The 25,113-nt window shown below is 43.1% G+C and overlaps 1 protein-coding gene across 1 annotated transcript in view; it reads right to left on the reverse strand.

Moving 5' to 3' along the window:
• Positions 1-8,714: 8,714 nt before the first annotated feature.
• The window catches only part of KDM1A (lysine demethylase 1A), a 42,356-nt gene continuing 25,957 nt past the window's right edge, over positions 8,715-25,113 (reverse strand). Inside the window, 11 exon segments of the mRNA XM_008931434.4 lie at positions 8,715-11,033; positions 12,056-12,202; positions 12,560-12,687; positions 16,633-16,747; positions 17,174-17,361; positions 18,015-18,147; positions 18,509-18,620; positions 19,297-19,370; positions 21,352-21,486; positions 22,204-22,294; positions 22,815-22,957. Of these exon segments, the coding sequence (XP_008929682.4) occupies positions 10,848-11,033; positions 12,056-12,202; positions 12,560-12,687; positions 16,633-16,747; positions 17,174-17,361; positions 18,015-18,147; positions 18,509-18,620; positions 19,297-19,370; positions 21,352-21,486; positions 22,204-22,294; positions 22,815-22,957 (1,452 nt within the window). The 3' untranslated portion in view covers positions 8,715-10,847.

The following is a 25,113-nucleotide window of genomic DNA, read 5'->3' on the forward strand; positions in this document are numbered from 1 at the left end:
GCAGGATAAACACAGGTTTCCCTGTGCCTACCCACAAAACACTGGCTTATTCATCAACTTTTCAACCCCACAGCTCACCCAGGAACCCTTGTGTCTAAATTGCAAGGAAAGAACCACCAGCAACAATAGCTGTTGGGTTTTCCACTTCTGTCATCCAGGACCAGGCTTTGCTGGAGCAACTAGAGGGCTTCACCTTGCTGCTCAGCTGGCTTATCCACAGCTGCTGCCCCAGCAATGCAGAGCTGCTGGGCACTGTCTGCTCTCCTCAAGTGCTTCTCACAAGGTAACATCTCTCCTTTCTCCAGCTGCCTCAGTCATTTATTCAGTATTTTACAGCAGATACGTTGAACTCCTGCTCTAGAATCAGTCTCACTGCTTGTAAATACTGGACACAGATGTCACACTGGTTGTTTTTACCACAACCAAGATTAAATCTGAGAAAGAAAACCCTCCCTAGAACAAAAGGGGCCATGCCCTCTGGTCAATGAGTGCAATAGGAGCTGATTGTATTATTAACCTTATAGCAATGACTTCAGGAAACACAATGTGTTTACTCAAATTGCACACTTTTTTTGAACAGCTGTAAAATAGAGTATATGTGTAAATATTGCCATCACTGAAGAAGTATTTGTAATTTTAGCATATAAATATAACCGGCTTTTCAGTAGGCTTGATGATGCGCAAGGCCACGCATCGAGCCCTTGGGTAATTCCAAAGTTGTAAATGTATTTGCTGTACAGAGGAAGTGTGTCAGTGCTCGCTGCTCCCAAGGACCCTGAGCTGCTGGTTCCTTTTGGAGAGCCAGTGGCTTTCCCCAGAAGGACTGGTGCCAGCCTGAGGGGCAGCAGCTTGCTGCTTCACAGAATGGCTTCCTTCACACCCAGAAACACCTCTGCAGCGCGCAGAGCTGCCTCTCCAGCCGCTCGGGGAGCGTGGGTGTGACAGCTTGGTCATGTGCCCACTGGTGCTGGGCAGTGGGCCTGGCTGAGGGGAGCCCTGTGGCCCTCCCACAGATGGGACCTCCAGCAAGGGAAAAGGGCAGGAAGCACAGGGTGGGGTGGTGCACCTCAGTGCTTCAAGAGACACTTGACACAAGCACATTTCCTAACTACAGATCGAAGCAATAGTCATATTGGTGTCATCTCTAACATAGTAGACCTTATCTCTGCCACCCTTGCACAGCGTTGGAGTGATCAGGGCCCTGCTCCAGGCCAGCCTCCCACGGGCTGTGCTGTGTGCAACAGAACACAAAGCCATTGTTTGCAGATGCCTCTGATGGTCAGAACCCAAGTCTCCCAAAGGATCATCCTCCTGGGCTGCCCCGTGTGCAGTCCCAGCTCCTGCCTTGGGGAAGCAGCACTCCAGGCTGCATGGAATGTATTTTTAAGAGAATAAATCTATTTTTTTGTATTTGCAAACATATATTTGGGCTGGGGCAGCTTAGTTAGAAGACAAATAATGCAAGAAATCTTTTCATAATCACAGATTCATCTAAGTTAAGCAAATTTTCCAGGGTAACAGTATTGCCTTTATCCCTAAAACAAACTTTTGTGTCCAAAATAGAGCTATCAGCACTGTTCCACCCTTTCAGAACTTGCCTGTCTCAGCATGCTGAGTAGAGGAAAGCCAGTGCTTTCCTCCCTACGCTGCCCATGCAGTGGATACTGATGGTGCTCACCTCCTTCAAGTGACACAGTGCTCTTAGTCTGCATGCCAAATGTAAACACACACTTATCTGCATGTCTCTCCTGACTCAAACACTGTCAGCGCTACAGTATATAATCAATAAACACTTCTCTTTTTACGTGTGTGTGATGTGGTGTTTCCAGCTGAACCTCTGCAAGTCCTGTTGCTCAGGGGTGTTGCTGCCCCTCGGTGAGGCGCTGAGGCAGCCCTGGTTGGCAGCAGAGTGTGTGTGTGTGTGTGGGTCAGTGCAGGAGCTGAGCACCTTGTGCTTCATTCTGTGCCTGTGTTGAGGCGTATCTCAAACACCCATTCCAGGCTGCATTTCGGGCATGGACAGTGCATACACAGCACAACCAGTTGCACACAGCCACTCTCCACTGTGGCTGGATGAGCTCAACATGGCATTGCTGAGAGTGGGGGAACAAGGTTGTTACTACAGAGGGAAAGAAGCCACCACTTGGTTAGAGCTCTTTCACTCCGTCAGTATTGATTGTGGTGAAACCAGGATCCGTTCGTCACCTGGAAGGCACTGGAGGATACAGAGGTCAGTACAAGTGGCAAATCTCCTTCATGATTTCTGTTTCTCGTGCAGGTACAGTTAGCACAGATACAGGTACAATTAGCACCTGTCACATTCAGGATGAGCCCCTGTGACTATAACTTGAAATACATTGATTTGTAAGGGGGGTACCACACTTTATAGACAAAACTATTTTCCTTGTGTCTGGATTATTCTGTTTGCAAAACAGGATATGTTTCCAGCAGCTTTATGAAATGAGTTGTTATTATGGACAGACATTTTAGGGGCCATCCATAACTGTCGCTTCAGCTGCTGCTCCCTGGTTAGAGCCCATTAATGCGAGGTAAAGTCCTACAGAGATACCCTCTGTTAAATATTTGTCTAAGAAAACTAACTTCTGGCTTGGCTCTGAGCCCTTTCTGTCTCAGTTCACACAGGCAGCTACTGAGCATCATTAAAGAGGTGGTTGTTTAACTGTAGCTACAACACAAATGCTGCTGTCTGGCCTGCTAAGAGCAGCAGAGACCTGTAAACATGTTAGTGAAGCGTTATTCTCCATAGCTGCCAAATCTGCTGCCAAATCTGGCCTTGTGGTTCAAGGCCAGGCTCACCACTGCTACGTGGGGACAGTGAGGAACGTGAACTGGACCACTGGCCACCCACCATGGCATTGCTGCTTAAAAGCCAGGAAATTTCACTTTTTCCAAAGCCTTTTTTTATTCTGATCTTTTTAATTAGTCACATCTGCTTGCTTTGGTGGGTTTAGGTGATCCTCCTGTTGCCTACAAACAGGTGTACTCTCTTGTTATTTCAGACGCAAACCTCTCTGCTTTAGTCACACCTGTGAGAAGGTTGCTGCTCTATTTAATGGTGAGATGTTGAGCCAGATCCTGTGTGCTGCCCATGCCCAGGTCATTCCTGCTCCTGCCCTGGGTTCCTGATCAGCTGTTCACAGAAGGCAAAGCAGCGTCGCACATTTACCTCCGGCATCACACCCAGAGCAGCGTGTACCCAAGCTGCAGAGGCAGCCGACAGCTCCCCTTCGCTGCGATTCCTGACCTTGTAAAACAGCTGTTCAACATCATTACCACCACCCCAATGGAAAGAACAAGCCCCAATGCTCACAGCCCTGTAGAGAGGTGGGGAACACCCAGTGGCTCCGGAGCCAGCCCCGCTGACCTCTTGATGCCTTTAGCATGCAACACTGCTTCTCACCAGCACAGGGCATGCTGCCTGCCTATATCCAGCCATCCTGTTCCCAACATCCTTGTTAGTATCTTCAGTAACAAGCTTTTCAGTCCAAGGATCTGAAACCCAGACTCATTCCTTGCTTTTGGCAGTTGCACAGATGGACATAATTGTTTTCAGTTTCTTGTCACAGAGGCTTACAAAATTGAGACAAGTAATACATCCAGATGATTCCCAGTTCATATACTGATTCTAACCACCATCCTACTTGTGCTGAAGCTTCCTGCCACCCCCTCTGCTGGCTTCTTGGAATGTATTCACACCACTTGTGGCACATGGACCTGTCCTTAAAGATGGGCCATAGAGAGGGCACAGACAATTTACAGGCTAATCCCAGAATAGTAGGAGATAATCAGGAATACAAGTGTCTGTTGGAGTTAGGTGAAGGTACTAGGAGCAGCTGATGGTTGCCACAAGCCTGGTATCACAGATGCCAGGTGGGCAAAGGGTGTCACTGGTTCTGCTGCACATTAAGACAGAGAGGATCACAGCCAGCCAGCGTTACTGCACCAGGAGTCAGCCCTGTGCCAGAGCTTTCCAGGCAGGAGGATATAACCTTAACGACGGCATTTTACCTATGTGCCTACATTTAATGGCAGTTTCAAGCAGGGATTTCCAGGCTGGAGATGTCCTACCGTTCTTCCCATCCCAAATAGCATAGCCTGTTCTCCTGGTCCATGTAAAGTTTAACTGACAAGCACTGGCATTCTGGTTACGTGCGCTGGAGCAACTGTTGCCGTCTCTTTTGGGGAGTTTAACACACCAAGAGGCATTCATGTACTGCAGTAAGTAGGCAGCCATATCCCATTGGGTGCAGAGTTCACCTCGGGACGTTGGAACACAGTTCAGTGCCTTCCAACCCCAGCCCGTCTCTGCCAGCAGGAAGAAAGATGGAATCCCAGACTTGCATCCCAGGTACGTGGTAACAGTGCAGTAGGTTGACCCTGGCTGGAGGCCAGGTACCCGCTAAAGCCACTCTCTCACTCCCCTCTGCAACTGGACAGAGGAGAGAAAATACAACAAAGGATTCATGATTTGACATAAGGACCAGGAGAGGTCACTTACTGATCACCATCATGGGCAAAACAGATTCAAAGCGGGGATAATAATGAGATTTATTACTAACAGGATCAGAGCAGGACAGTGAGAAATAAAATAAAAACACCTTCCCCCCATCCCTCACTCCTTCCACATTGTATCTCCTCCCCCCCAGTGGTGCAGGGAGATGGGGAGTTATGGTCAGTTGTTGTTTCTGCCGCTGCTCAGAGAGAGGAGTTGGAGTCCTTTCCCTGCTCCCTGTGGGGTCCCTCCCACGGGACACAGTCCTTCACCAACTTCTCCAGTGTGAGTCCATCCCACAGGCAACAGTTCTTCACAAACTGCTGCAACGTGGGTCACTTCTCCATGGGGTGCAGTCCATCAGGAACAAGCTGCTTCCATATGGGTCCTCCACAGGGTCACAAGTCCTGCCAGGAAAACCTGCTCCAGTGTGGGCTCCTCTCTTCAAGGAGAGTTTCAAGGAGAGTTTTCAAGGTTAGTTTCATCATTTGAGCAAAACCTACTGTATCTTTGTTATTACACAGTCTTTCAGGTTCTGGTTGTTGATGCTGCACACTACCCTGTTGCCAGCAAGAATTTGGGTGACCCAGGTCTCCATGTCCTGCACTTTAAGAAAATAAATCCAGACCTCTGAACCCTTTGAAGATGGGTTCAGAGTTATAAGTCAGGGGTCGTCCATCAGGCACTAATGAGATGGGTCTTCCCACTAGCCTTTAGGGCTCCCCAGGACTCACAAGCCCCTGAGTTTTGCAGGATCACAGGCTCAATGACAGTAGAAGGCAATTTCAACAGAATGGGTTGTCCCACGTGTTTTCAGTGGGAACTGATCCCTTCAGTCGTCAAGGTGGCACCTGTCAGTGGCCCAGTAGGACATAACTTGCAAATCTTTGGGTTTCCATGAATTCCTCAGCAGTTACTGGCAATGATGACTGTGTCTCAAACACAGATCTCAACTGTGGCACGAGACATCAGCATGTCTTTTGATCAGGACGTCATCCTGCTCTACTGTACTACTTACCTCCTAGTCTGTCAAATTCTAATAAATTCTCCATATGAGGGCTTGGAGCACTTCCACAGCCATGAGTCATTTTTCCCTGGGTCAGGCTAACAGACATTACCCCCACTATATTTAAAGCTTTCCTTGATGGTGTAATTCCTAACTCTCTGCCTGCCTTTATTCAAAACACTAATTTGGGCCCCTGTATCAATTAGTGGGCCCACAGGAACGTGTCTTGTGCTTTTCCTTATCAACAGACCATTGGCAAAAATTCACCACACTGATCTGGTAGCCTGAACCCCAAACCTTGGCTTCCAGTTTTTGAACTCCTTCAGGTCTTATTGGAAAGATGCAAAAGGGTTGATGGCACACAGCTGGAGGACACCAGTATCCTGGCCCCTCATCATCCCTTTTAACAGCTCTGCCCCTTGCCTGTAGGCTTGGAGGGCAACTGACTGAACGTGTAACTTCACTTGGGCACTCCCAGCCCTTGGGCCTTTCCTGAGGGATTATCGTCCCCTGGGTGGGCTCCATCAGCTGTGCCTCAGGCAGTTGAGGCTGTTGAGGGGTGGAGTGGGGGCTGCTTGGGGAGAGGTTTCCCACTGGTCTGTTGAACCCTGCTATTCTGCTGGCCCCACTGCCCATACCAGCCCCCCCCATGCCTGTAGGTAACTGGGCTGTGCAGCATCTGCCCAGGTCACTGCAGGTGTAGGTGGAAGCTGATGGGTTTGCTGATTCAGTTTAAGGTGGTTGGGGGCCACTGGCATGGCCATGGCACCCTGTTGTCCCCCCTCATACATGCCAAGATCTTCCCCGTGTTCCCATCCCACTCCTTGGGCTCTGTGCCTGTGATTAATTTCAGCATTTGGACAATGCTGGGTTGTGGGCTTTGTTACTGGTGCCAGCACAATTTCAATTTTTTGTTCTAACAGACATGTCCGCTCTCTTTTCACTTCTTTTACACCTTTATCTTCAGCTGTTTTCTTCAAGCTCCCTTGTGCCTGCACAAGGCACACCCTGAGATGCACACACAGCTCCTCTGCCTTTCCCATTTTTCTTGCTTTCTTGGCATTGATGTATTCTCTACGATGCTGTGGGGGTTGAACTTTGCCCCTTCCATTCCCAGAGGAAGAGGGGCACAGCGCTGCCTCTGTAACAATTCCCTGTTGGCATCCTGCTGATTTGCCAAGTAAGAAATTTGTAAGCTCGGCCTTACAAAATCAAGACAAATAATATATTCAAGCAAGATTTATTTTATAAACCAGTGAAACCAAATAAACCAATTAAAGCTCTGCCAACACTGGAATACAGATTCATGATGTCCAGTGGAATTCATATGGCCTGAGTTAAGAATTCTCAAGATATTACAAGAGTAACCTAGAACGTGCTTTCACTCACCTAAGAAGGTGAAGGCTACTGACTTCGAGGAGCAACCCTGAGTGGCATCCCAACCCACAGGAAGGCCCCAGCCCCACCTGCTGCTCTGAGGGCAGACTCAACTGGCAGAGCTATAGCCCACTCTGATCTGCATCTGTGGTCAGATACAGTCACGTTAACCTTCTCTGGCCAGGGTCTGACCTTCTGCCCCACCACAGCTGACATGTAGGTGTGATGGGGGTCAGCCTGCAGAGGGGCCATCAGCACCACACACCTGATGCCAGCCACAACACAGCAGCTCAGTGGCAGGCACTGCCTGGAGGACTTGGTTCCTGCTGGAGCGGCTGCACCTGCCACAATTCTCTGCACTCAGCTTGAACTAGAATTCTGTGCAGTGTCATCAGGTTATGCAAACGAGGTTTAAGGAGATGCAAAGTCTTCAGTCCCCAAAGACTCTGTTAACACCATCCAAGCTCACAGACAGCACCAAGTCAGGCACAGCAGCCACAGCTATTTCCCCTCAAAAAAGCCAAATAAAGCAGTCATGTTTTTATCAGGTGGTAGCCTTGACTCCACAGGGAAGGGAAGGCCTGTTCATTCTTTTCAGACTGGAGTGTGTCCAGAGAAGGGCAACAAGGCTCTGAAAGATCTAGAAAAACATGTCTTATGAGGAATGGCTGAGGGAGCTGAGTTTGTTTTCTATGGAGGAGGCTCAGGGGGGACCTCATCGCTCTCCACAGCCCCCTGACAGGAGGCTGCGGTGAGTGAGGTGTGGGCCGGTCTCTTCTGCCGTGCCTGCAGTGAGAGCACCAGAGGAAATGGCCTTAAGCTGAGGTGGGAGATTCAAATGAGATATTAGAAAAAATTGTTTCACTGTTCCAGTGGTCGGGCACTGGAATAAGTCGCCCAGGGAGGTGGTGGAGTCACCATCCCTGAAGGTGGTCAAGAGGCACCTGGTTCTGGTGCTGGATGATGTGGTTTAGGAGTTACAGTGGTGGTGCTGGGTGGATGGTTGGACTGGATGACCTTGTAGGTCTCTTCCAACCTTAATGATTCTATGACTCTTAAGAAATGAGATAAAGCCAAGTAGGCTTGAACATGACTCCTGGAAGGAGGCGGAGGCTCAGACAAGACCATCCCTTACTGTTTCCTTCATGCTCTTCCACTAGCTCCATGCTTTCAGATGGAGTTTTTCCAAGTGTCCTCGGGCTTACCAAAATCTTACCAGCTGCAGCCATTCCCATCCCAGGCCAGGCTCCAGGACCTCCTTTCAGGAGCAACTTGGCTATCCTTCCTCTTCAAATGGTCCAGCTACCTCCAGAACTGTAGTGAGTTGCCAATAAATGGTAATTTGTTTTCTTTGAAAGCTGCAGCACCTCAGCTGCTTCTTAAAACAGGCAGAGTCTGCACACTTCAACCATGAGGACCTGCAGGTCATACCCACCCCAAAACCCAGGTAAGTGATACTCTAAATCCTTACCCATTCAACAGGCACATTCCCTCTGCTGACCCAAAACAAGTACAGAGCACTGTAGTAGAGATCGGGAGATTCCGGTCCCTCTGGGCCGAGGGGCACACAGGAAACACTAGAGGGGGTGTGCAAGGCTTAATGAAGGCCAACAGAGCACATGGGAGTACCATAGCCACACTCAAATCCACACTGCATCCTCCACCACTGACAGTTCAGAAAGCACTGGCTCCTGTTGCTGAGCGGAGATTCAGCAGTCCGATACTTATGGTGTAGCTGCAGTGATAGCAACTCACGCTTGCCTCAGACCATGCAGAAGTGGCCTGGTATTTGTCTGGAAAAAGACATCTTTGACTACATTCAGTTCAGGACTATTTTATTTTCTAGTGGGCCTGAAGTGCTTTTAAGAGTTTCTGACACTTTGCTAGAGCAGGCAGGATGTCACGACAGAGATGGCACCATCATGAATCCCAACAGCAAACCACCCTACAAATATGGAGACCCAATTACATGGCATAGCACCCCAATTCTCTTCCCATCTTCAGTCAGAGTAGCCAAAAGGAGCTCAGCTGTTGGTGGATTTTAAAGGTCTGTCACATCTGTCATCCTGGAACAAGTTTCCCTGGTGTTGATGAGCATAAGGCAGGGACTCTTGAGTTTCAAATTACTCCCCATTTACTCTCTGTCACCCTCAGACACTCCTCCTCCATGCCTTGCTGGACTTTCAAGTCCTGCCCCCCTTCAGTGACAGTTTTCTGACCAACCATAACAAGTCTCTCTTGTCCCTGGAAGGCACAGCAAGAATGAGTGATGTTGCTCAATACTATCCCTTTTCACCAAGGGCTCAAGTAGCAACAACATGTGCAAAGTTAGAGACCTGAGGAAAGTAACACTGATTTAGACGGGAGGTTTGGCATAAAGGGTCTCCCATGGCACCAAATCCAACCAACTTCCAATGGGCTTAGTCCTTGACACCTCCAATCTGTGTCCCCTTCACAGCCTAATACTCTGGCCACATGAGCCCTTTCTCACAGCTTGTCAGAAGGACCGGCTATGGAGATACCTGCTCACAGACCTAGACATGTCAGGAGAAAGCAACCACAAGACATGGTCAGGATGAATGATCTCCTGCTGCAAAGAAGGATACACAAGAAAACAGAAGCAATTATGATAGAAGATGGAGAGTCTTTGGCCAAAGACAACAGAGTCAGAAACAAGCAAGGTCTGCAGTCGTGCCTCTGTGTGTATTTTCTTCAGAAAGAAGCATGGGCAGTGTAATTGTAGATGGATAAGCATGGAACAAGAGAAGGTATCAGAACAGAAGGTGCAAGGGCAGAAGGAAGTTGGGATAGACTGCACATATACAGACATGGGGTCAGAGAATGAGAAGAGGAGCAGTGAAGAGCAGAAAAGCCAGTGTGAACAGAGACCGCAGCTAGGCGAGACAGACATAAACTGCAGAAAAAGGAGGATGAGAAAAGTTCAAGAAATAAGAAAAGTCTAATGCTAATGGGGAAATAAAGGAGAGGGAAAAAAGATCTAAATGCTTACATAAAACTGCTCTGTGCAATGAAAAGAAAGCTCTATTGTGCTTGTGATGAATTATAAGAAGGAGAATACATGGAAAAGCAGCCAAACTGAAGTGATTTTCAGAAGCATAGTGGCAGTTGCAACATCATCTCATCAGTCTGGCAGAAACAAAGCCAAGAGGTACAGAGTGAATACCTGCACTAAGCAGAAGTCAAGAACTCAGGTCTTTCAGTTAACTTCCTGTCTAGGCAATTGTCTCTCTATATAAACAAATGCTAATATTTTTTCTAGTTTTTAACTTACAAATATGCAATTCTGAAGATTTCTTTTGTTTGAAAGTATTTAATAAAACAGTATGCTTAGCATGCTCAGTGATACCAACTTACTCTCTACAACAGGATGCAGCTGGTGTAGCAGCCAATGGACCATTTTTGGAGGGATGTGATTTGCTGTTACTGGTAGGTAAACAGTTGCTCCAAATTCTCAAAACCACACAGGAATAGGTCAAAAATATTAGTCTTCAAAACAAAACCATAGAAAAACCACAAAGAAGTTTACATAAATTCTACACTAAGTTACTATTTGTAGCAACCAGCTTCTAGAGGGCCTTGTGCAATTACCAAACTGTAAATACACACACAGGTAGAAAAAAATCCCATCCTAAAAAACCTCCATCTACAAGCTTGACTTTCAAAAAGTACCTGCAGAATCAAAGTCCCTCACCAGTTTCACAGTAAAGGATTCTGTTTACACTGTCCCTTCAAACAGCTCTAAAGTTTTTAGAAGGCTGCCAAGCCAAAGGTTCAGTGAGCTTCTGTAAGGCCATTCTCACACAAATGTTGTACAGTAACTCCGGGTCCTCTCAGCAGACTCTGCTAGAGACTACATGAGTATCTCCATCCCAGAGTCCACAACAGTAGCACTGTGGGCTTTGCACCCTCTTCTGAGGCCTCCCGCTCCCCTCACATGCTGGCAGCCTGCTGCGGGGGCACGCCGGGCGCGGGCTGGCGCGGCAGCGTGTACATGGCCCCCAGGAACTGGTCGGCGATGCGCCCGGCCTCCCGCAGCCCGCTCAGCAACGCGCCGTGCACCGTTGCGGGGTAGTTGCGAATGGTGTGTTCTCCCGCGAAGAAAAGGCGTGGAACGGGCTGGGGGACAGAGAGCACTGTTAGGCTTTGCTCACGTTCCTTCAGATCCTGCAGCAAATGATACTTTAAAGATGTTAAAAGTCCTCAAATCACAACACAATCTCCATTAACATGAAGGTGGTGCATATAAAATAGTCTCCAATTAAACTATTTTAACCTGTGTACAAATTACCAAGAAAATAAAGCTCTACTCAATAAGCAATGTTTGCAGAGCCAGAGAAGCAGAGGAGGGTCATGTCCCAGCTGTATCGAAGCAGCATTTGCATGTTGTATCTGTAACTCTACAGCCAAACTGTCAAAACGTATTTAGGAAGAATGGTTTCTGATCCTGGTACATGAACTCTAGCACAGTTAGCAAACAAAAACTTTAGCAATTCACTAAAATCAGCGGTTTCTCTTTAAACTGAGGCCTAAAGCAACTATCCACAGAATCATAAAACGTAGGAGAAAATCATGTATTTCATTCTGCAAGGAATCACTTTATCCATAGCTGAGTGTATTAAAGACTTGTATCATTAGAACAAGAACCCAAATAAAGCTAAAGCTACACACCCTTTTCTGGCAGTGCTTTCAAGAATGGCTGATCCTTTCAAACTTCCATCTGCTCAACATGAACTGGAGATAACTCCTGCCTTCATTGTGTTTGCCCCCTATTTGGGACAGACCTTTTGATTCCCGGTCATCTCACTCTGGCCTTCACCCTCTTTCAAATCACTACAAGTCACTTAAATATGGTGATGGACAATAAAAATACAGAGGATGAAACACACTTGTAATACTAAATACTCCGTTCAGACATTACCACACTGACTTTCTGAATAAAAATGCTCTTTTTTTTAGCAAACAAATGACACCAAACCTGTGATGGCAGAACTCATGGATGGAAAAATTATTTTACAGGTTTTAATAATTCATCATAAGATGCAAGTTATCTAAACTTGTGTCTAGATATGCATGCAAATCACTCAGAGAAATCATCCTATTTTGAACTTTTTCTAAAAATAACTGAAACATATTCTCACCTGTGGGGCACCTGGAATGGCTGGCCCTGGAGTAATTGGCTGAGCCATCAAATCATAGTCATTTCCAGAGGATCCAGCTGCTACATAGGAGTATGACCCCCGGGCCCATGGGTCGGCACGCCAGCGGGACACCACGGTCTCTTTAGGCTGAGACAAGACAGGAACTTCAGTTGTTGAGACAGTGCAAGTTCTACAGTTTGTGCCAAATACAAATGGTGCAAATTGCAACAATATAAGGAACAAAGTCCTTCGGTTGACGCTAATGGTGGAATTTCATGTTTATATTCTAACACACACTAAACTAAATCTTTCGTGGTGATTCCTTAATCCTTCCCAATATATCACCAGACCCTGCTGCACATGGCTTCTCAACTGGAACTCACACCTTGTACAGCTGCTCACACCCACTGTGTATATACTACTTTCTTTGTTTCTTCTCCCATTATCAACATGATGACAATGCACCTTCCTACTCCTTCAGCCCAAGCCGCTGCCTGTACTGACCTGGGGCACAGCGCTGCTGCCAAATATGCCTTTGAGAATAGCAAGGCACCGACCAACAATGACATCATCACTGATATTCTCCATGATCCCCGCTGCTTCTCCTGCTACTAAGGCCAACAAAATTGGCGCTGCGGGGGGTGGGGAAGGAGAGAAAAAAAAACACTTCAATTACTGAAATCGAACATTTTAATCAGACAAGTTGGACTTGGCTATCCAAGATCTGCAGGTAAGTCACAAGGTTAGAAACTAAACAAATCCGACAAAAGTAGTCCTAAATCTTCCAGTATTATGTCAAAATAACAAAAGGAAAATGTATTTATATATGCCATGGTGCTATTTAGAATTATCAAGAGAACTGATGTATTACAAAATAAATACACACATCAGGAAGCACAGCAAGCAGAAGAGAGGATTTCTTCAGTTAAGATATCACTTGTTTGACATAGAAGCGTCCACTGGGATCTAACACGCAACTGTGCCACATTTAAGGGAACTCAGTACCTTCCAAACAGTCTAATTTAGGCATGATTAACTGCAGCAGAGCAGTTGAGTTACCAGTGTAAGTACTTCCCTCATACAAATATTCAGATTTCCTTTTTAACAAAGAACATTCACATTAAATAATCTCAATGGAGTGAAAACAATGAGCAGTAGAACAATTTCCAGAAAAGAAGCAATTCTGAGAAGAATTCAGAAGTCAAATGGACAGGTATCAAATAACTCAGCAGCCATGAGACGCTGTGGTTAAGAGCAGTAATGTGATTCCAGGATATACACGAAAGAGATTATGTTGTTTTCCCTCTGGCCAGCTGCGGTAAGAGTAAGCTCACATTTCTGGTAGTCACAAAGTCATAGAAAATTTTAGGTAAGTATTGAAGAAACACCAAAATAACTCAGGGGCAAGAAACAGGTGATTCAGATCTCAGCACAGGTACTTAATGAAAACTCTCTCAGTTGATCTTTCTCTCCTGGAGGTATTTATGAACTCTTAAATTTAGCAAAGAAAATACTACAACTAGAAACAGACATCAAGTATGTTGAAATGGAAAATAAAGTCCCTGTTAAAAACCTGGCTTTAACTTTTGTACAAGTTTCCAATGTGATTAGTGAATTTGTTCTGTCCTGGTATAGATGAAGATCTCCTGGTGTACATTCCCATCAAGTCCTTAAAGACAACTGGGAGAAGTTCAGCTTCAATACACAGGTTGAAATACCCAATAAAGTATTCTGGTTAAAAACAAAAGCCTTTGAAATTCTGATAATTACACTACTTCAGACACAATTAAGACACTTAAATATGCAGGACTAGAGAAAAAAGATACAGGATTGCTCCTCTAATTTAACTCAATTTTCTGAAAGATTAAGGCCAGTCTTTCAAACAACTGAAGGAAAGAACAAAAAACTGGTTTCCTATCATCCATAGGCATTGGGGATTTTTTTTGTCATTTCAGCAGCCAGGTCTTTCCTAGTTTGCCATCCCTGACACAATGAGATCCTGAATGTCTTAGCAACTATTCAGTCAACATATTTTTTTTGATGGAACAACTATGTATTCAAAATGCAGCTTCCAGTGAATTTTTCACAGAAAACTTGTATCCAGACAACCCCAAAATATTTCTATGGAAATCCTTCCTTTTTTGTAAGCATTTATCTAGACCTGAAAATACTGCTATTCAGCCACCTGGTAAGTTCACAACTGTAACAGAAAGGCAGATGGCTGTAGCAGAAAAATTACTATTTTGCTATGCAAATACCCAAGTGCTGCTCAGAAAAGCTTCTTGTATGACGAGCACGTGTCACTGCTCCCCAAAAAATTCTCTCCTTGAGGCAGTGATGTTTACTAAGCCTTGATACCAAATACCAAGAACGCGGTTTAGCCAGAGATCAGCAATCACAGAGATATGATGATGAGGTCCTTTCTCTATCTCATCTCTAGGAAAAATAGAAGAGTCAGGCAAGAAAACAGAGACTGAAACGTTATAGGACTTCCAGAAAACACTGAACATTTCTGCCAGGCGTTCCTCTGCCCTGTGGATGGAGTTTCTCCATCTTCACAGCTATGACAATAACCCAAGAGTGTGGCAGAGCGAGAGGCACCAGCAGCATGGGTCAGCTGCTCTGGGCTAGCTACAGCATTCCTGAGCCAACAGGTGTTCTCAGCAGGCATTACCCTGGGCTATACTGAAACCACTGGGAGGACTCTTGTCTGACCTATAACAGGGCAGGCAATACAGACAGATGTAGTCTATTTACCTGATCCATTCCCCCATATATCTTTAAACACTTCTCAGAGATCAACTGGTCTCTGACAACCCAAGGAGTTCATGCAGCATATGCTGCGATAATTCTATCTTCTGCTACACTTCTTGTTTCTGGATTAATAACTTCTTCAGTCAGTTTACAGAGTTTCTGCCTAAAATACTACAGCTACAGGAATACAGACTATGACAGCAATAAACAGCAGCTTCACAAGTTCAGTCAGGTCTACTTCAATATTTCAGTCTAACCACGTTAACTGCCTCCCAACTATCCACGATAAATGGTAATTGTTGTTTTCAATTTCAGCCACCTGACTTGTGCTTCAGCATGGGGTTTTACTGCATTGCTGTTTTATTTTTACCTGCTCTGCCTATTTTCATGAGAAAGAAGGGTTGGAACCTAGCAGCAAAACCTTTCTATGTGACATGGTCTTTCCACCTTAAACCAAAACCTCCACACTACTTGTTAAGGATGTAATAAAGCCATCCTAAAGCCACAAAAGCCACATGAACAGCCTTGCTATCCAAGGCTCATTACTTGTATTTCTCCAGTGAAGTCTTATCATACATTTTTACAATTCAATACCCTAGAAAGGCACTGTCCTTGCACAGTAATTTTTTTGCAGTTAAAAGAAAAATCTGGCCTGCCTATGACAGAAAGGAAGAAAACCGCCTGGTCATCTGCAAGACAAATATATCTCATTTAATAGGCTCACTGTATATACACTTTTGCTTTTAGTCTGGTCTATGGCAATAAAAAAACCAGTATGCTTACTGCAGAGACCTCCTGACAATCTATTGTGGCAGCATCAGCTGCAGATAAACCAAAACTACTAATGGCAAAGTTCATCTGTAGAAACAGGCAGAGCAATCAATACCTTTTGCCTACTTAAGCATTTTCTAAAGAGGAGTTCTAAAATTATCTGTCAGTCTGAGACCCATAGTTTACAGTCACAACTAGTTTGCTGCTCAAAACAGGAACCGAGGTCATCCATTCAACAAACTGGAGACCCCACAGCTTGCCTGGGGGGGCACACTGCAGCTTAACCATGTGGATGGGCCTGCAGCTCATCAAGCTGGAATGGCATTGCTCAGCAAGAGGAACAGAGCTATCCCAAAGCCTCCGGTCTGCTCCACTGAAATCCAGGTGTTCAGTACTCCAAAGGCTGCACTGTACTCCCCAACAAACGGAAGGAGTATAACTTGCAAGTACTGAGTACTGCACTCAGCCACTTAAAGGAATACACAGATCAATAGCACCTCTTACATCTGAAAAAAGTGTAAGTTATCAAGTGGCCAGAGAAAAAACTCAATTTCAAATACACTTATGAACTAAGAAATGGCTTTTAATTCAGAAATGCTGCAGTGACAAATCACCTTTCCTTGGAGAACTCAATGCACCCTCCTGACAAAGTAGATAATTAGGACAACACTGGAAGTTGAGTGGTTCCAGAGTACCAGTGGCAACTAATAGATGCTTAATGGAAGGTAACACTGAGTAGGTCACAGGACAACTCCACCTAAGACAATAAAGTAGCTATAGAAGTGCAAATGTTACAGTAGATAGTCGTAATGCAATTTAACATGCACAGCCTGGAATCTAGCATCAGTAAACTCACATTCAGCTATGTGCTGCCCTAATCTACTACAGAACTGTTTGCAGTCAGTGCTGCTCTCTGCTTCCATTTGTCTTCCTACAATACTATCTTCTTATCATATCCATATGTGAACACTGACAGCATCTTAAAACATCTTTTCTGGATCTGAAACTACACAAATGAGACACTCGCAAAAGCAGACATGCACCACAGATACCTTTGTACAGGTTCCAAAAGAGGAAAAGTTCTCCTCTGCTTGCAGTAGTGCTCCCAACATGGCCAAACAAATTGACACTCGGATCCCAGAAGACACGATCAAAACATAACACAACCTAGAAAGAAAGAGTATCAACAGTTAGGAGAAGAACTAAGGACAGAAGAAATAAAGACAACTGCATTCATTGATGTTTATATCACTGGACAGGTCAAGAAAGGGAAATCTGGTGAATATATACTGCATGTACATAATATGGAGGTGTGCGCCTACACTGCTTTCCCACAGGTTAGTGTGCTCTCATAGTTTACCAATTTGTTGGTTAATAAGATCCAGCAGACCTACTTCTGCAATTTAACTCTTTAAAACCTGGAAAATAGAGAGGAGGCCCTTACAGTTCTTCAGACAAATTTCATCATCAAACCCTAGCAAAATAGCCATGGGAAAGACATTCTTCCTCTTCACCACCACATATTCCACCCACATTTCAGATTTTACCCATGGCAACCCCTGAACTAATGCAGTTTCCTCAGTGACAGCTCACCTTGTTCAGGTTGCCAAATCCCATACGCTGCACTGCAGATGTTTTCCACTCTGGAAGAGGTGGCACAAACTGAACTGCTGGAGGTTGCTGTTTCAACACTCCTAAGGGCAGAGTGCACAGCACAGCATCACACTTATAAATGAAGGTCTGGCTGGTAGATCGCGTATTTACAGCTATTACTTCACAGCCTGGAAAGGGGAGAGAAAAACAATTTAATAGGCCAGGAGGCAAGAGCATTGGATTAAAAATTAAAGAAACTACCATAACCACATTAGAAAATATTTTGTTTATTGAGAGAGCTTTACACTAACAACTGCTTAACTTGCAGGCAAGTGAATGTTACTGACCACTTAGTTCCACTGCAGAAAAGGTAATTAATACAGCATCTGAAAATGGCCTTAACTGGGATAAGCCTAAAAGTTCATCCAGTAAATGATATTTAAAGATACGCATAAATAAACAGCAAGCAGAGAGTGAGCCTCTCATTGCACTGCTCTCCCAGTTCACAGTTTATCAAGCCTAATGTTTTGAAAAACAACAAAAAGATACATTCTTTCCATTATATTAATTTATATTTTTAATACCAGATTCTGTGGCACCAAGCCTTAAGCAGTCTCAGACCACTTACTCCAAATGCTTTGATTGATGATGTAAAGAAATAAAAGAATGAATGTGAACAATCAGTAAATACAACTGAAATGGACTATGTCAAATGAGTCATAGAAATAAGCAAAAAAACATTCAAGACAAATAAATCTCTAACAACTTTTTACACAATTAATCCCAATAACAACCATGTCTGTTTATCTAACCCCAAATGTATAATGGATGTTTCACATACCTGATGCTGTATAGCGAACCTGTCGAACTGCTGTGTTTAATTTAATATCCAACCCTTCTGCCAAGGCTACAGGCACACAGGAATATCCATTCCTCACAGTCAAGTGACTGCCTGTGAATTCAAAGTCATCATCCTAAAATAAAGAGGCATAAATTTATAATGAAGTCCCCTAAATCAAGAGAAAATAATCAACAACTCTACACAACGGAAAAATTCTTCCAAGAGTCAAATAAATGTGAAATCCTTTGTGGTTATTAGTCAGATAACAAGTATAGAAACTTTCAGCAGACTACCGTTAAAGATTGGTTTGGCACTAACAAAAAGCTGTCTGGAATTTCATCAGCAAATAATAATCACGTAAGAATTCAGTATCTACACAAAAGCAGACGGGACCTAACAGTTAGAAACTATTAACACTGAGAAACTTTCATGAGAATGAAATAAAATAGCTGAAGTTTTTAGTAAATTGCTGAATAAATACACTGATTACCTACCTGGTCCCAGTGCTTCAGTGAAAGTGTAGAGAGGGGTGTAGCATTAGCAAATTCTAGGTTTGCAAAATGCCAGTCAAGTATTTGCCTGTCTCTTGATGACAAATAAACATCACTAGAAAAAACAAAGATAACACATCCAGTTTGCTAGAGGATGTTGTAAATGCATTGCTTCTGAAAATTTCTCCTCAAACAAAAATGATTGTGTCCCTCCTTGGTGAAGAAATAAAAACATTAACAAACAACACAAGCAGATTCTGTTTCAAACATTTGGACCTCCTTCATGAAAGCTGAGGATCAAACCCCAGCAAATTCAGATTTTTAAAGTAGAGTTCATACTCTAGCGGGAAGCTACAAACTTAACTTTAAAAATAAAACAGGTTACCTAAGTAATGGCTTAAGCAGCATGCATAAAGACAATGAGAAAAAAACCTGGTAAAATCACACAGAGCACAGAACAGAATAATAATTCTTTGCCAAAATAAGTAGGATTGTATGCTATCATTACTGACAGGGATTTCAGGTCTCAAAGGCCTCTTGAGATCAGGCACTGGTTACTGTCAGGATTCCTACTGAATTGCCCTAGCTCAGAAACACCTTCTCTGCTCGAGTCACCTCTAAAACAAGAGGAAGTTGAGTTCTAAAGCTGAAGGAGCTCAAACTCCATGTTTGTACCTTCCTAACCCCTTGAGTTACCATAATTAAAGCATACCATAGCAATTTTTGAAACTCATAGAAAAGTAGTAAAAGAACTGCTTTCCTGAGTATTTTTTTTTAGTTTGTATCTTTACCTTGGTGGATTGGCTTCCAGTTCTTGTAATTTCTCTTCCAGCTTTCCTTGTGTTTCTGCCAATTCATCATACTCCTAGTAAGATTAAAAGCTAACATTAAAATCAGTTTACACGTAAAAGGATTTGAAGACATCATGTACCATCAGACTGGACCTAATCTCTAAAGAAATTACTGTAAGATTCATGGATTTAGTGGAAGCTAAATCAGGTTTGTTATTTTTTTCAACATTTAATCCAGCATATTTTGCTCTTCTGCTGTTTGAATATACAGAACTCTGTACCACACTGCAGAAAATATTAGTCTGGTGATATTTTAGGAATTTAGACACTCAGATTTGAAGGTCCCTTACAGTCCTGATATTTTAAGGGTTCCTGTGGTACTAAAAGCTTCATATTCCACAAGATGTTTCTTCTATTTTTCTTTCTCTCCTAAAAAGTTATAGCTAATATTGAATATGGAGATTTCCAAAGCAGAAGTAACCATGCATAAAAGATAAAGACATGATCTAATTCAAGCTTCTTCCTGATTTTAAAAAACATTAGTAGAACCGGGTATAAAGGCAACAGTCATTTTCCTTCAAGGCAGAATAACTTGGAGTGTCCAACAAAAGCAAGAAGAGCACAAAGCTGTTACTGGTGACAAAATAGGAGAGCCACTACTTATGTATACACACGCATGCTGAGCTTCCAAATAAAGGTACATATCTTCAGTATCTGAAAAATGATCCTTGGTTCTACCTGACCTGGGTTAGCAAGAGGTCTGTCAGTATCTGTCCTAGTTACAGAGGCTGGGACCAGTTTATCACTATGTGGGTATAACCAAAATTTGTATTCTACATCCTCTATGTCACTTACGATGGACTGTTATTAACCGGATATTTTGCAGCAGCTGCCCAGGGGCACACCTCAGGCTACAAGTTGGATGTTAAAGAAACCCTGTGAGGCAAGGGAGTGTTCTTTTGTTTGCAAACCAGTGACTCAGTTGTGATAACTCCCCTCCGGAAAGGCATTAACACCTTCACACGCAGCCTGAGGGGTCACCTCTGCTAATGGGCCACAATGGGCTGGCATAATGGGCAGCTGCAACACCTAGGCCATCAGAGATTCCAAAAATATCCCATGACTCAGAGAGTTAAATCACTCATTGTGAAACTCTCCGCCCTGGGGGAGGTACTGGGCATTCTCATCTGAACTTGAGTATATATAAACTTTGAGTTTTGGGACTTCTGGTACCACTCGTTGGATCCAGAGAAGGACCAGAACTTTGACAGAACTGCGACCATCATCTGGACCAACAGGTTTTCTTTTCCTTTTACTTTGCACCCAGAGGGGCCACGTGGTGGTCAGCACAGGGGCTAATGAACACTGTTCTGTTCTTGTCCCAGAGTGCTGGGTTATACATCTGTTTTTGTGGGTTAAAACCAGTTTTTCTCTGTATCACTGTATTGTAATCTTTTTAGTAAATTGTAACTCTGACTTGCAATCTCTCTTGAGTTGGGTTCATTTCTCCCAAAGGTTTACCTTTAAACCAGCAAGACATCATAGAAAGAACAGTTTTTGAGGTTTCCTTTTTAAAGCACATTTCTACATCAAGATACCCCCAGAGAGGGCCAACTAACTCTGCTTGTCAAGATAGAGCTCTGTACAAAATAATCTTTGGATAGAAAGAAGTCTTTTATTCGTAAACCACCTTTTTTATCTTAGAGAAAAGGTATTTCTCTTCAAATGCGGATTTTATTTCCAGACTGTTGTGAGACCCAGCTGTACCAAAAGATCAAGCCTGACATAAAATTTCACCTTCAAAACATTAAGTGCTGTCTGACACAAGCCAGCGCAGACTGTTACTCAAAACTGAGTTTTCAACATGCTAATACTCCCCACCTAAAAGTACTCAATGCAGCCCTATCAGTGTTACAACCCAGAGTTACTACCACATTCTCTTGAAGGCACTGGATCAGAGCGAGAGATGTGGAAACATTTACATTGGTTAATTTTACCTGGCTGCTGAAGTCCTCAGGAAGCAGACAAATATGCCATATGTATGTCATCCTTTACCTTGCAAAGTGCAGTCAGATCTCTGTGTTTGCTTTTCACAAGGAATTCCGCTGTAATATCCCGAGGTGGCTTCACCTCTGATGCTTCCTTATACTGCTGATGAAGTTCTTTAATCTTCTCTTTTAAATTCACCATCTTTTCAGACAGAGCGAGAAAAGGAAGAAAGAGAGGGGAAAAAATATGTGGAAAGTTAGATTTCAATAAGTTACTGTGTAAAATGCATATTCACCTCAAGCTATGCCATTATACTGAAGAGATTTCCTAGTTTTGGCAGATGTTACTTACATGCAATTCTACCTCCAAGAAACGATAATAAATACCACCAACCCCCAAACAACATGGTTTAAACCCAACATTGATTTATTACTAATTATGTTGCAGATAACTTAATATTAGAGTTGTCTACAAAAATTTTTCATTTGAAAAACTTCCACAGAGAAGAAAATGTCACCTACCACAAGCAAAAGTATCAGAAGGAGGTCTAACCCAGTGTTTCGTACTATGAATCAGATTTGTAGTAAAGACAGTATACATTTTTAAATAACCTCTCAAAAGCTTCAGCCATTATCAGCATCTCTAAAGGAAGCTACAAAACATCACAGTTTATAAAGTCTGTCCTCTTCCTTTCTTTTCCTGTATTTACATTTTATGGTTTTCTGCCTAATCAATTACGTTCCTCCTCAAGAAGGAGCCCTGTCCTAACAGGGCTTCTAAGCAGGTCTTAAGCAAAGAGGTATTTTAAGAACAGCATTAATAGCAACTTTCTGGTATTTTTCTTTGGACATTTTTGTAAATTTGGCACTTTTTCAGGAACACAATGCTATTGTCTTATTCTAAATGTCATCATCTGACCTTGTTAAGAAGATCTTTCAATTCTTCCTGTGTTTTCACAATTTTTTTCCAGTGTTCTATCTGCTCATCCTTCACGTGCTTCTCCTGCAATCTGGAAAAGGTGATAAGTGAAAGTCAGTTCAGCAGAAAATCCTTGTGTTAATGAGAACTCATTATCACAATCAAATTAGCGGAATGTAATAAAAGTACTTGTCATGGGATATTTTACTTAATACTTGTATGACAACTGGAAAATTGATACAAGTTTCTGTAAATAAGGGATACATGACTAGCTAAATGTGAGTTTGAAGTCACCTGCTATTATTAAAGGCCATTACAATTGCCATTAGCTTTCAAGTAATGTAAGTGGGCTGTATGCACACTGAGTCAAGTATCCACTATTCATCACTGCAGCAATGATTTTCAGTAAACTTTCAAGAAGAGAGATTTGCTCTGTGGCATATTTTTCTTCAATAAACAAGAAACACATATGCAAACAAGAGCTCAGCTGAGATCAAGCAGCTGTATTAAGAGGGTAATCCTTATCCTAGGAACATCACAATTGTTTCAGGCATTTTTGGAAATTCATTCACAAAACAGGAAAGTCTACCACAAAGAGAGAAGTCACTTACTGTATGACAACCTCCAGAGCCTGACCTAGAGAGACAGGCTTATTATTGAGAACATTAAAATCCAGCTGATGACTGAGATAGGATGTGGCTTCCAGTAGACGGTTAAATTCTTGCTCCACCATTTCATCTTTCTCTTTGGGAACCTAGGAGACAAAAGAACAAATGTTCTTAACCTACTCATAAATAATACAGTAGCTGAGAGCAGTCATTGTAAAGAGAAATTTAATAACCTCAGCTCTCTCAAACGGTCAGACACCAAGGTCTGTACAATACAATGTCATTTTGTCAAAAGTCTGACCACAGTGTCAAACCACCATGACAACAGACTCTCTTGTAAGAGGAAACTAAACCAACTAACGGGTTCACAAAGATTTCCTTATTGGAATGAAGGTGTGTTCATCATAGATACAAAAACTTGCCAAAAGACCACCCTGATGGTAGGATGGCTCTACACAATCACAAGTCTTTAAGAGGCTTGGCATAGCTCACTGAAGTAGATAGGCTGTAATTTATCTTTTGGAGTGGTCAGTGTGACTAAGAACTACCAATCCAGCTTTTCTAGGACAATGAAGGAAGCAGGACACTTCCAGAATCATGGTATTTGACTATACTGATGATACTCAGTTAAATAGTGTGTGCTGCCAGTGTGGAAATATCTGTTAGATGATGAGAATTCATGCGCTGGAAAGAGCAAACCTCACATCTGTTAAACCAAGTCTGGGTTAAACAAAGCATAGAGAGAAAACACTGACAAAGGGAAAGAACAGCACGAGGAGGAGAAAAAAGTATGCACTTCAGAAATACTGGGAAAGCTCCCAGTACTGTTCTGTTAAACAGAACAAAAATAGCTTGAGAGGTCCTGTTAACAGCGCTAAGCCTATCCCTACGGCTCGATCGGATGTCTTGTTTCTAATTATTCAGCCCTAACTCAAAGGATACCCCATGTTGACTAGGAAGTTCTATCGGTATCTCATTGCTCTAATTATGACTCCTCTCCCACTTTGCAGCTGGCCCCTCATTCTTGTGCCAGTGATTACCTTCCAGCCCTGCAGTCTTTCTTCTCTGGCATTTTCCCAGACAGAAACACCAAGGTTCACTATTGTCATACTTCATCTCTGCCTACATCCCATAAGCACCACAAGCTAACTTTTCCACCCGCCTGTACTAAGATGTTGATTCCCCCACTATTTTTGTGGTGAAGTGTCTTAGAAACCCTGTACTGATCTGCAGGTGGCATATCCCTGGAGACTTAAGGTATCATGAAATGAGTTTCCCTATTTCTGATGCATCTCCATTTTTGAGAGGATTTTAAGAATGAAGATGCCTCCCCCACCCCATGGCAGTCAAAGATTAGTGACTCACCTACTCTGCAATCCATGTAAGGTTCTCCTAGCTTCTTAATTCTCCTATCATTAAAGTTATTAGGTCTCAGAAATTAATGATCTCATTTTTTACACTATTCTATTCTATTCTATGTCCACTATTCATTTCTCAAGATCATGTGCTTTTAAAACTTGATAAAAGTTTTGTCATACTGTAAACTCTAAAGCTGGAATATTATATGCAACAGCACTATGGAAGACACAGATTATATGATTACTGGAGCACAGATTATATTTTTAACTATATATGATGGTATTTCAAACTACCCCTATACTTATCTTCAGTCTTGTTGCATCTACAATTTCAAGATGTAGATGCATGCTTACATTTCTGCTCATTTGTGAAAAACTGAGTATCTTCCCCAATAGCCTGTATCATACTGATCACCCAGATCAATACTGCTCCCCTTCAGTACCAAAGCTGAAACTTCTTCAGCCAGATCTGTACTTAAGATTCCTCCATGCCACCCTCTCTACTAGTGCCTGCCAGTCAGTATTTGATAACAATTATGTAACTCCATATCTATGTAAGAAATATAACTTGTACCTACTATTGTCCAAAACCATTTGGGTTTGATTCTAGGTAGAATGTGTATTTCATAATTATGAGACTATTTTCCTATGCATACCAGAAAGCTTCAACAAGGCTACTGAGCATAGCAGAGGCATAGGGAAAGCCTCAAATGGCAGTTCCTAAATGCAAACTTTTTTGTCACATTCCTGTGATACATCCACTGCTGAGTTAACCTTGGCATTCTAGTACCACACCTGAACACCAGGATCTACTTTAACTCAGTGGGTCCACACTACTGTGACCTTTCGAGTTTTTTAATGATAAAAAAGAAAGAGCTGAAAATGAAAAGGCTTGATCTAAATGACTTGTTTTCTAGGGTACTTTCTTACAGTCAGTCCATAGA

The sequence above is a fragment of the Manacus vitellinus genome, unplaced genomic scaffold (genome assembly GCF_001715985.3).
Source record: "Manacus vitellinus isolate BGI_N305 unplaced genomic scaffold, ASM171598v3 scaffold_75_pilon, whole genome shotgun sequence".
In the NCBI taxonomy this organism is placed as follows: Eukaryota; Metazoa; Chordata; class Aves; order Passeriformes; family Pipridae; genus Manacus; species Manacus vitellinus.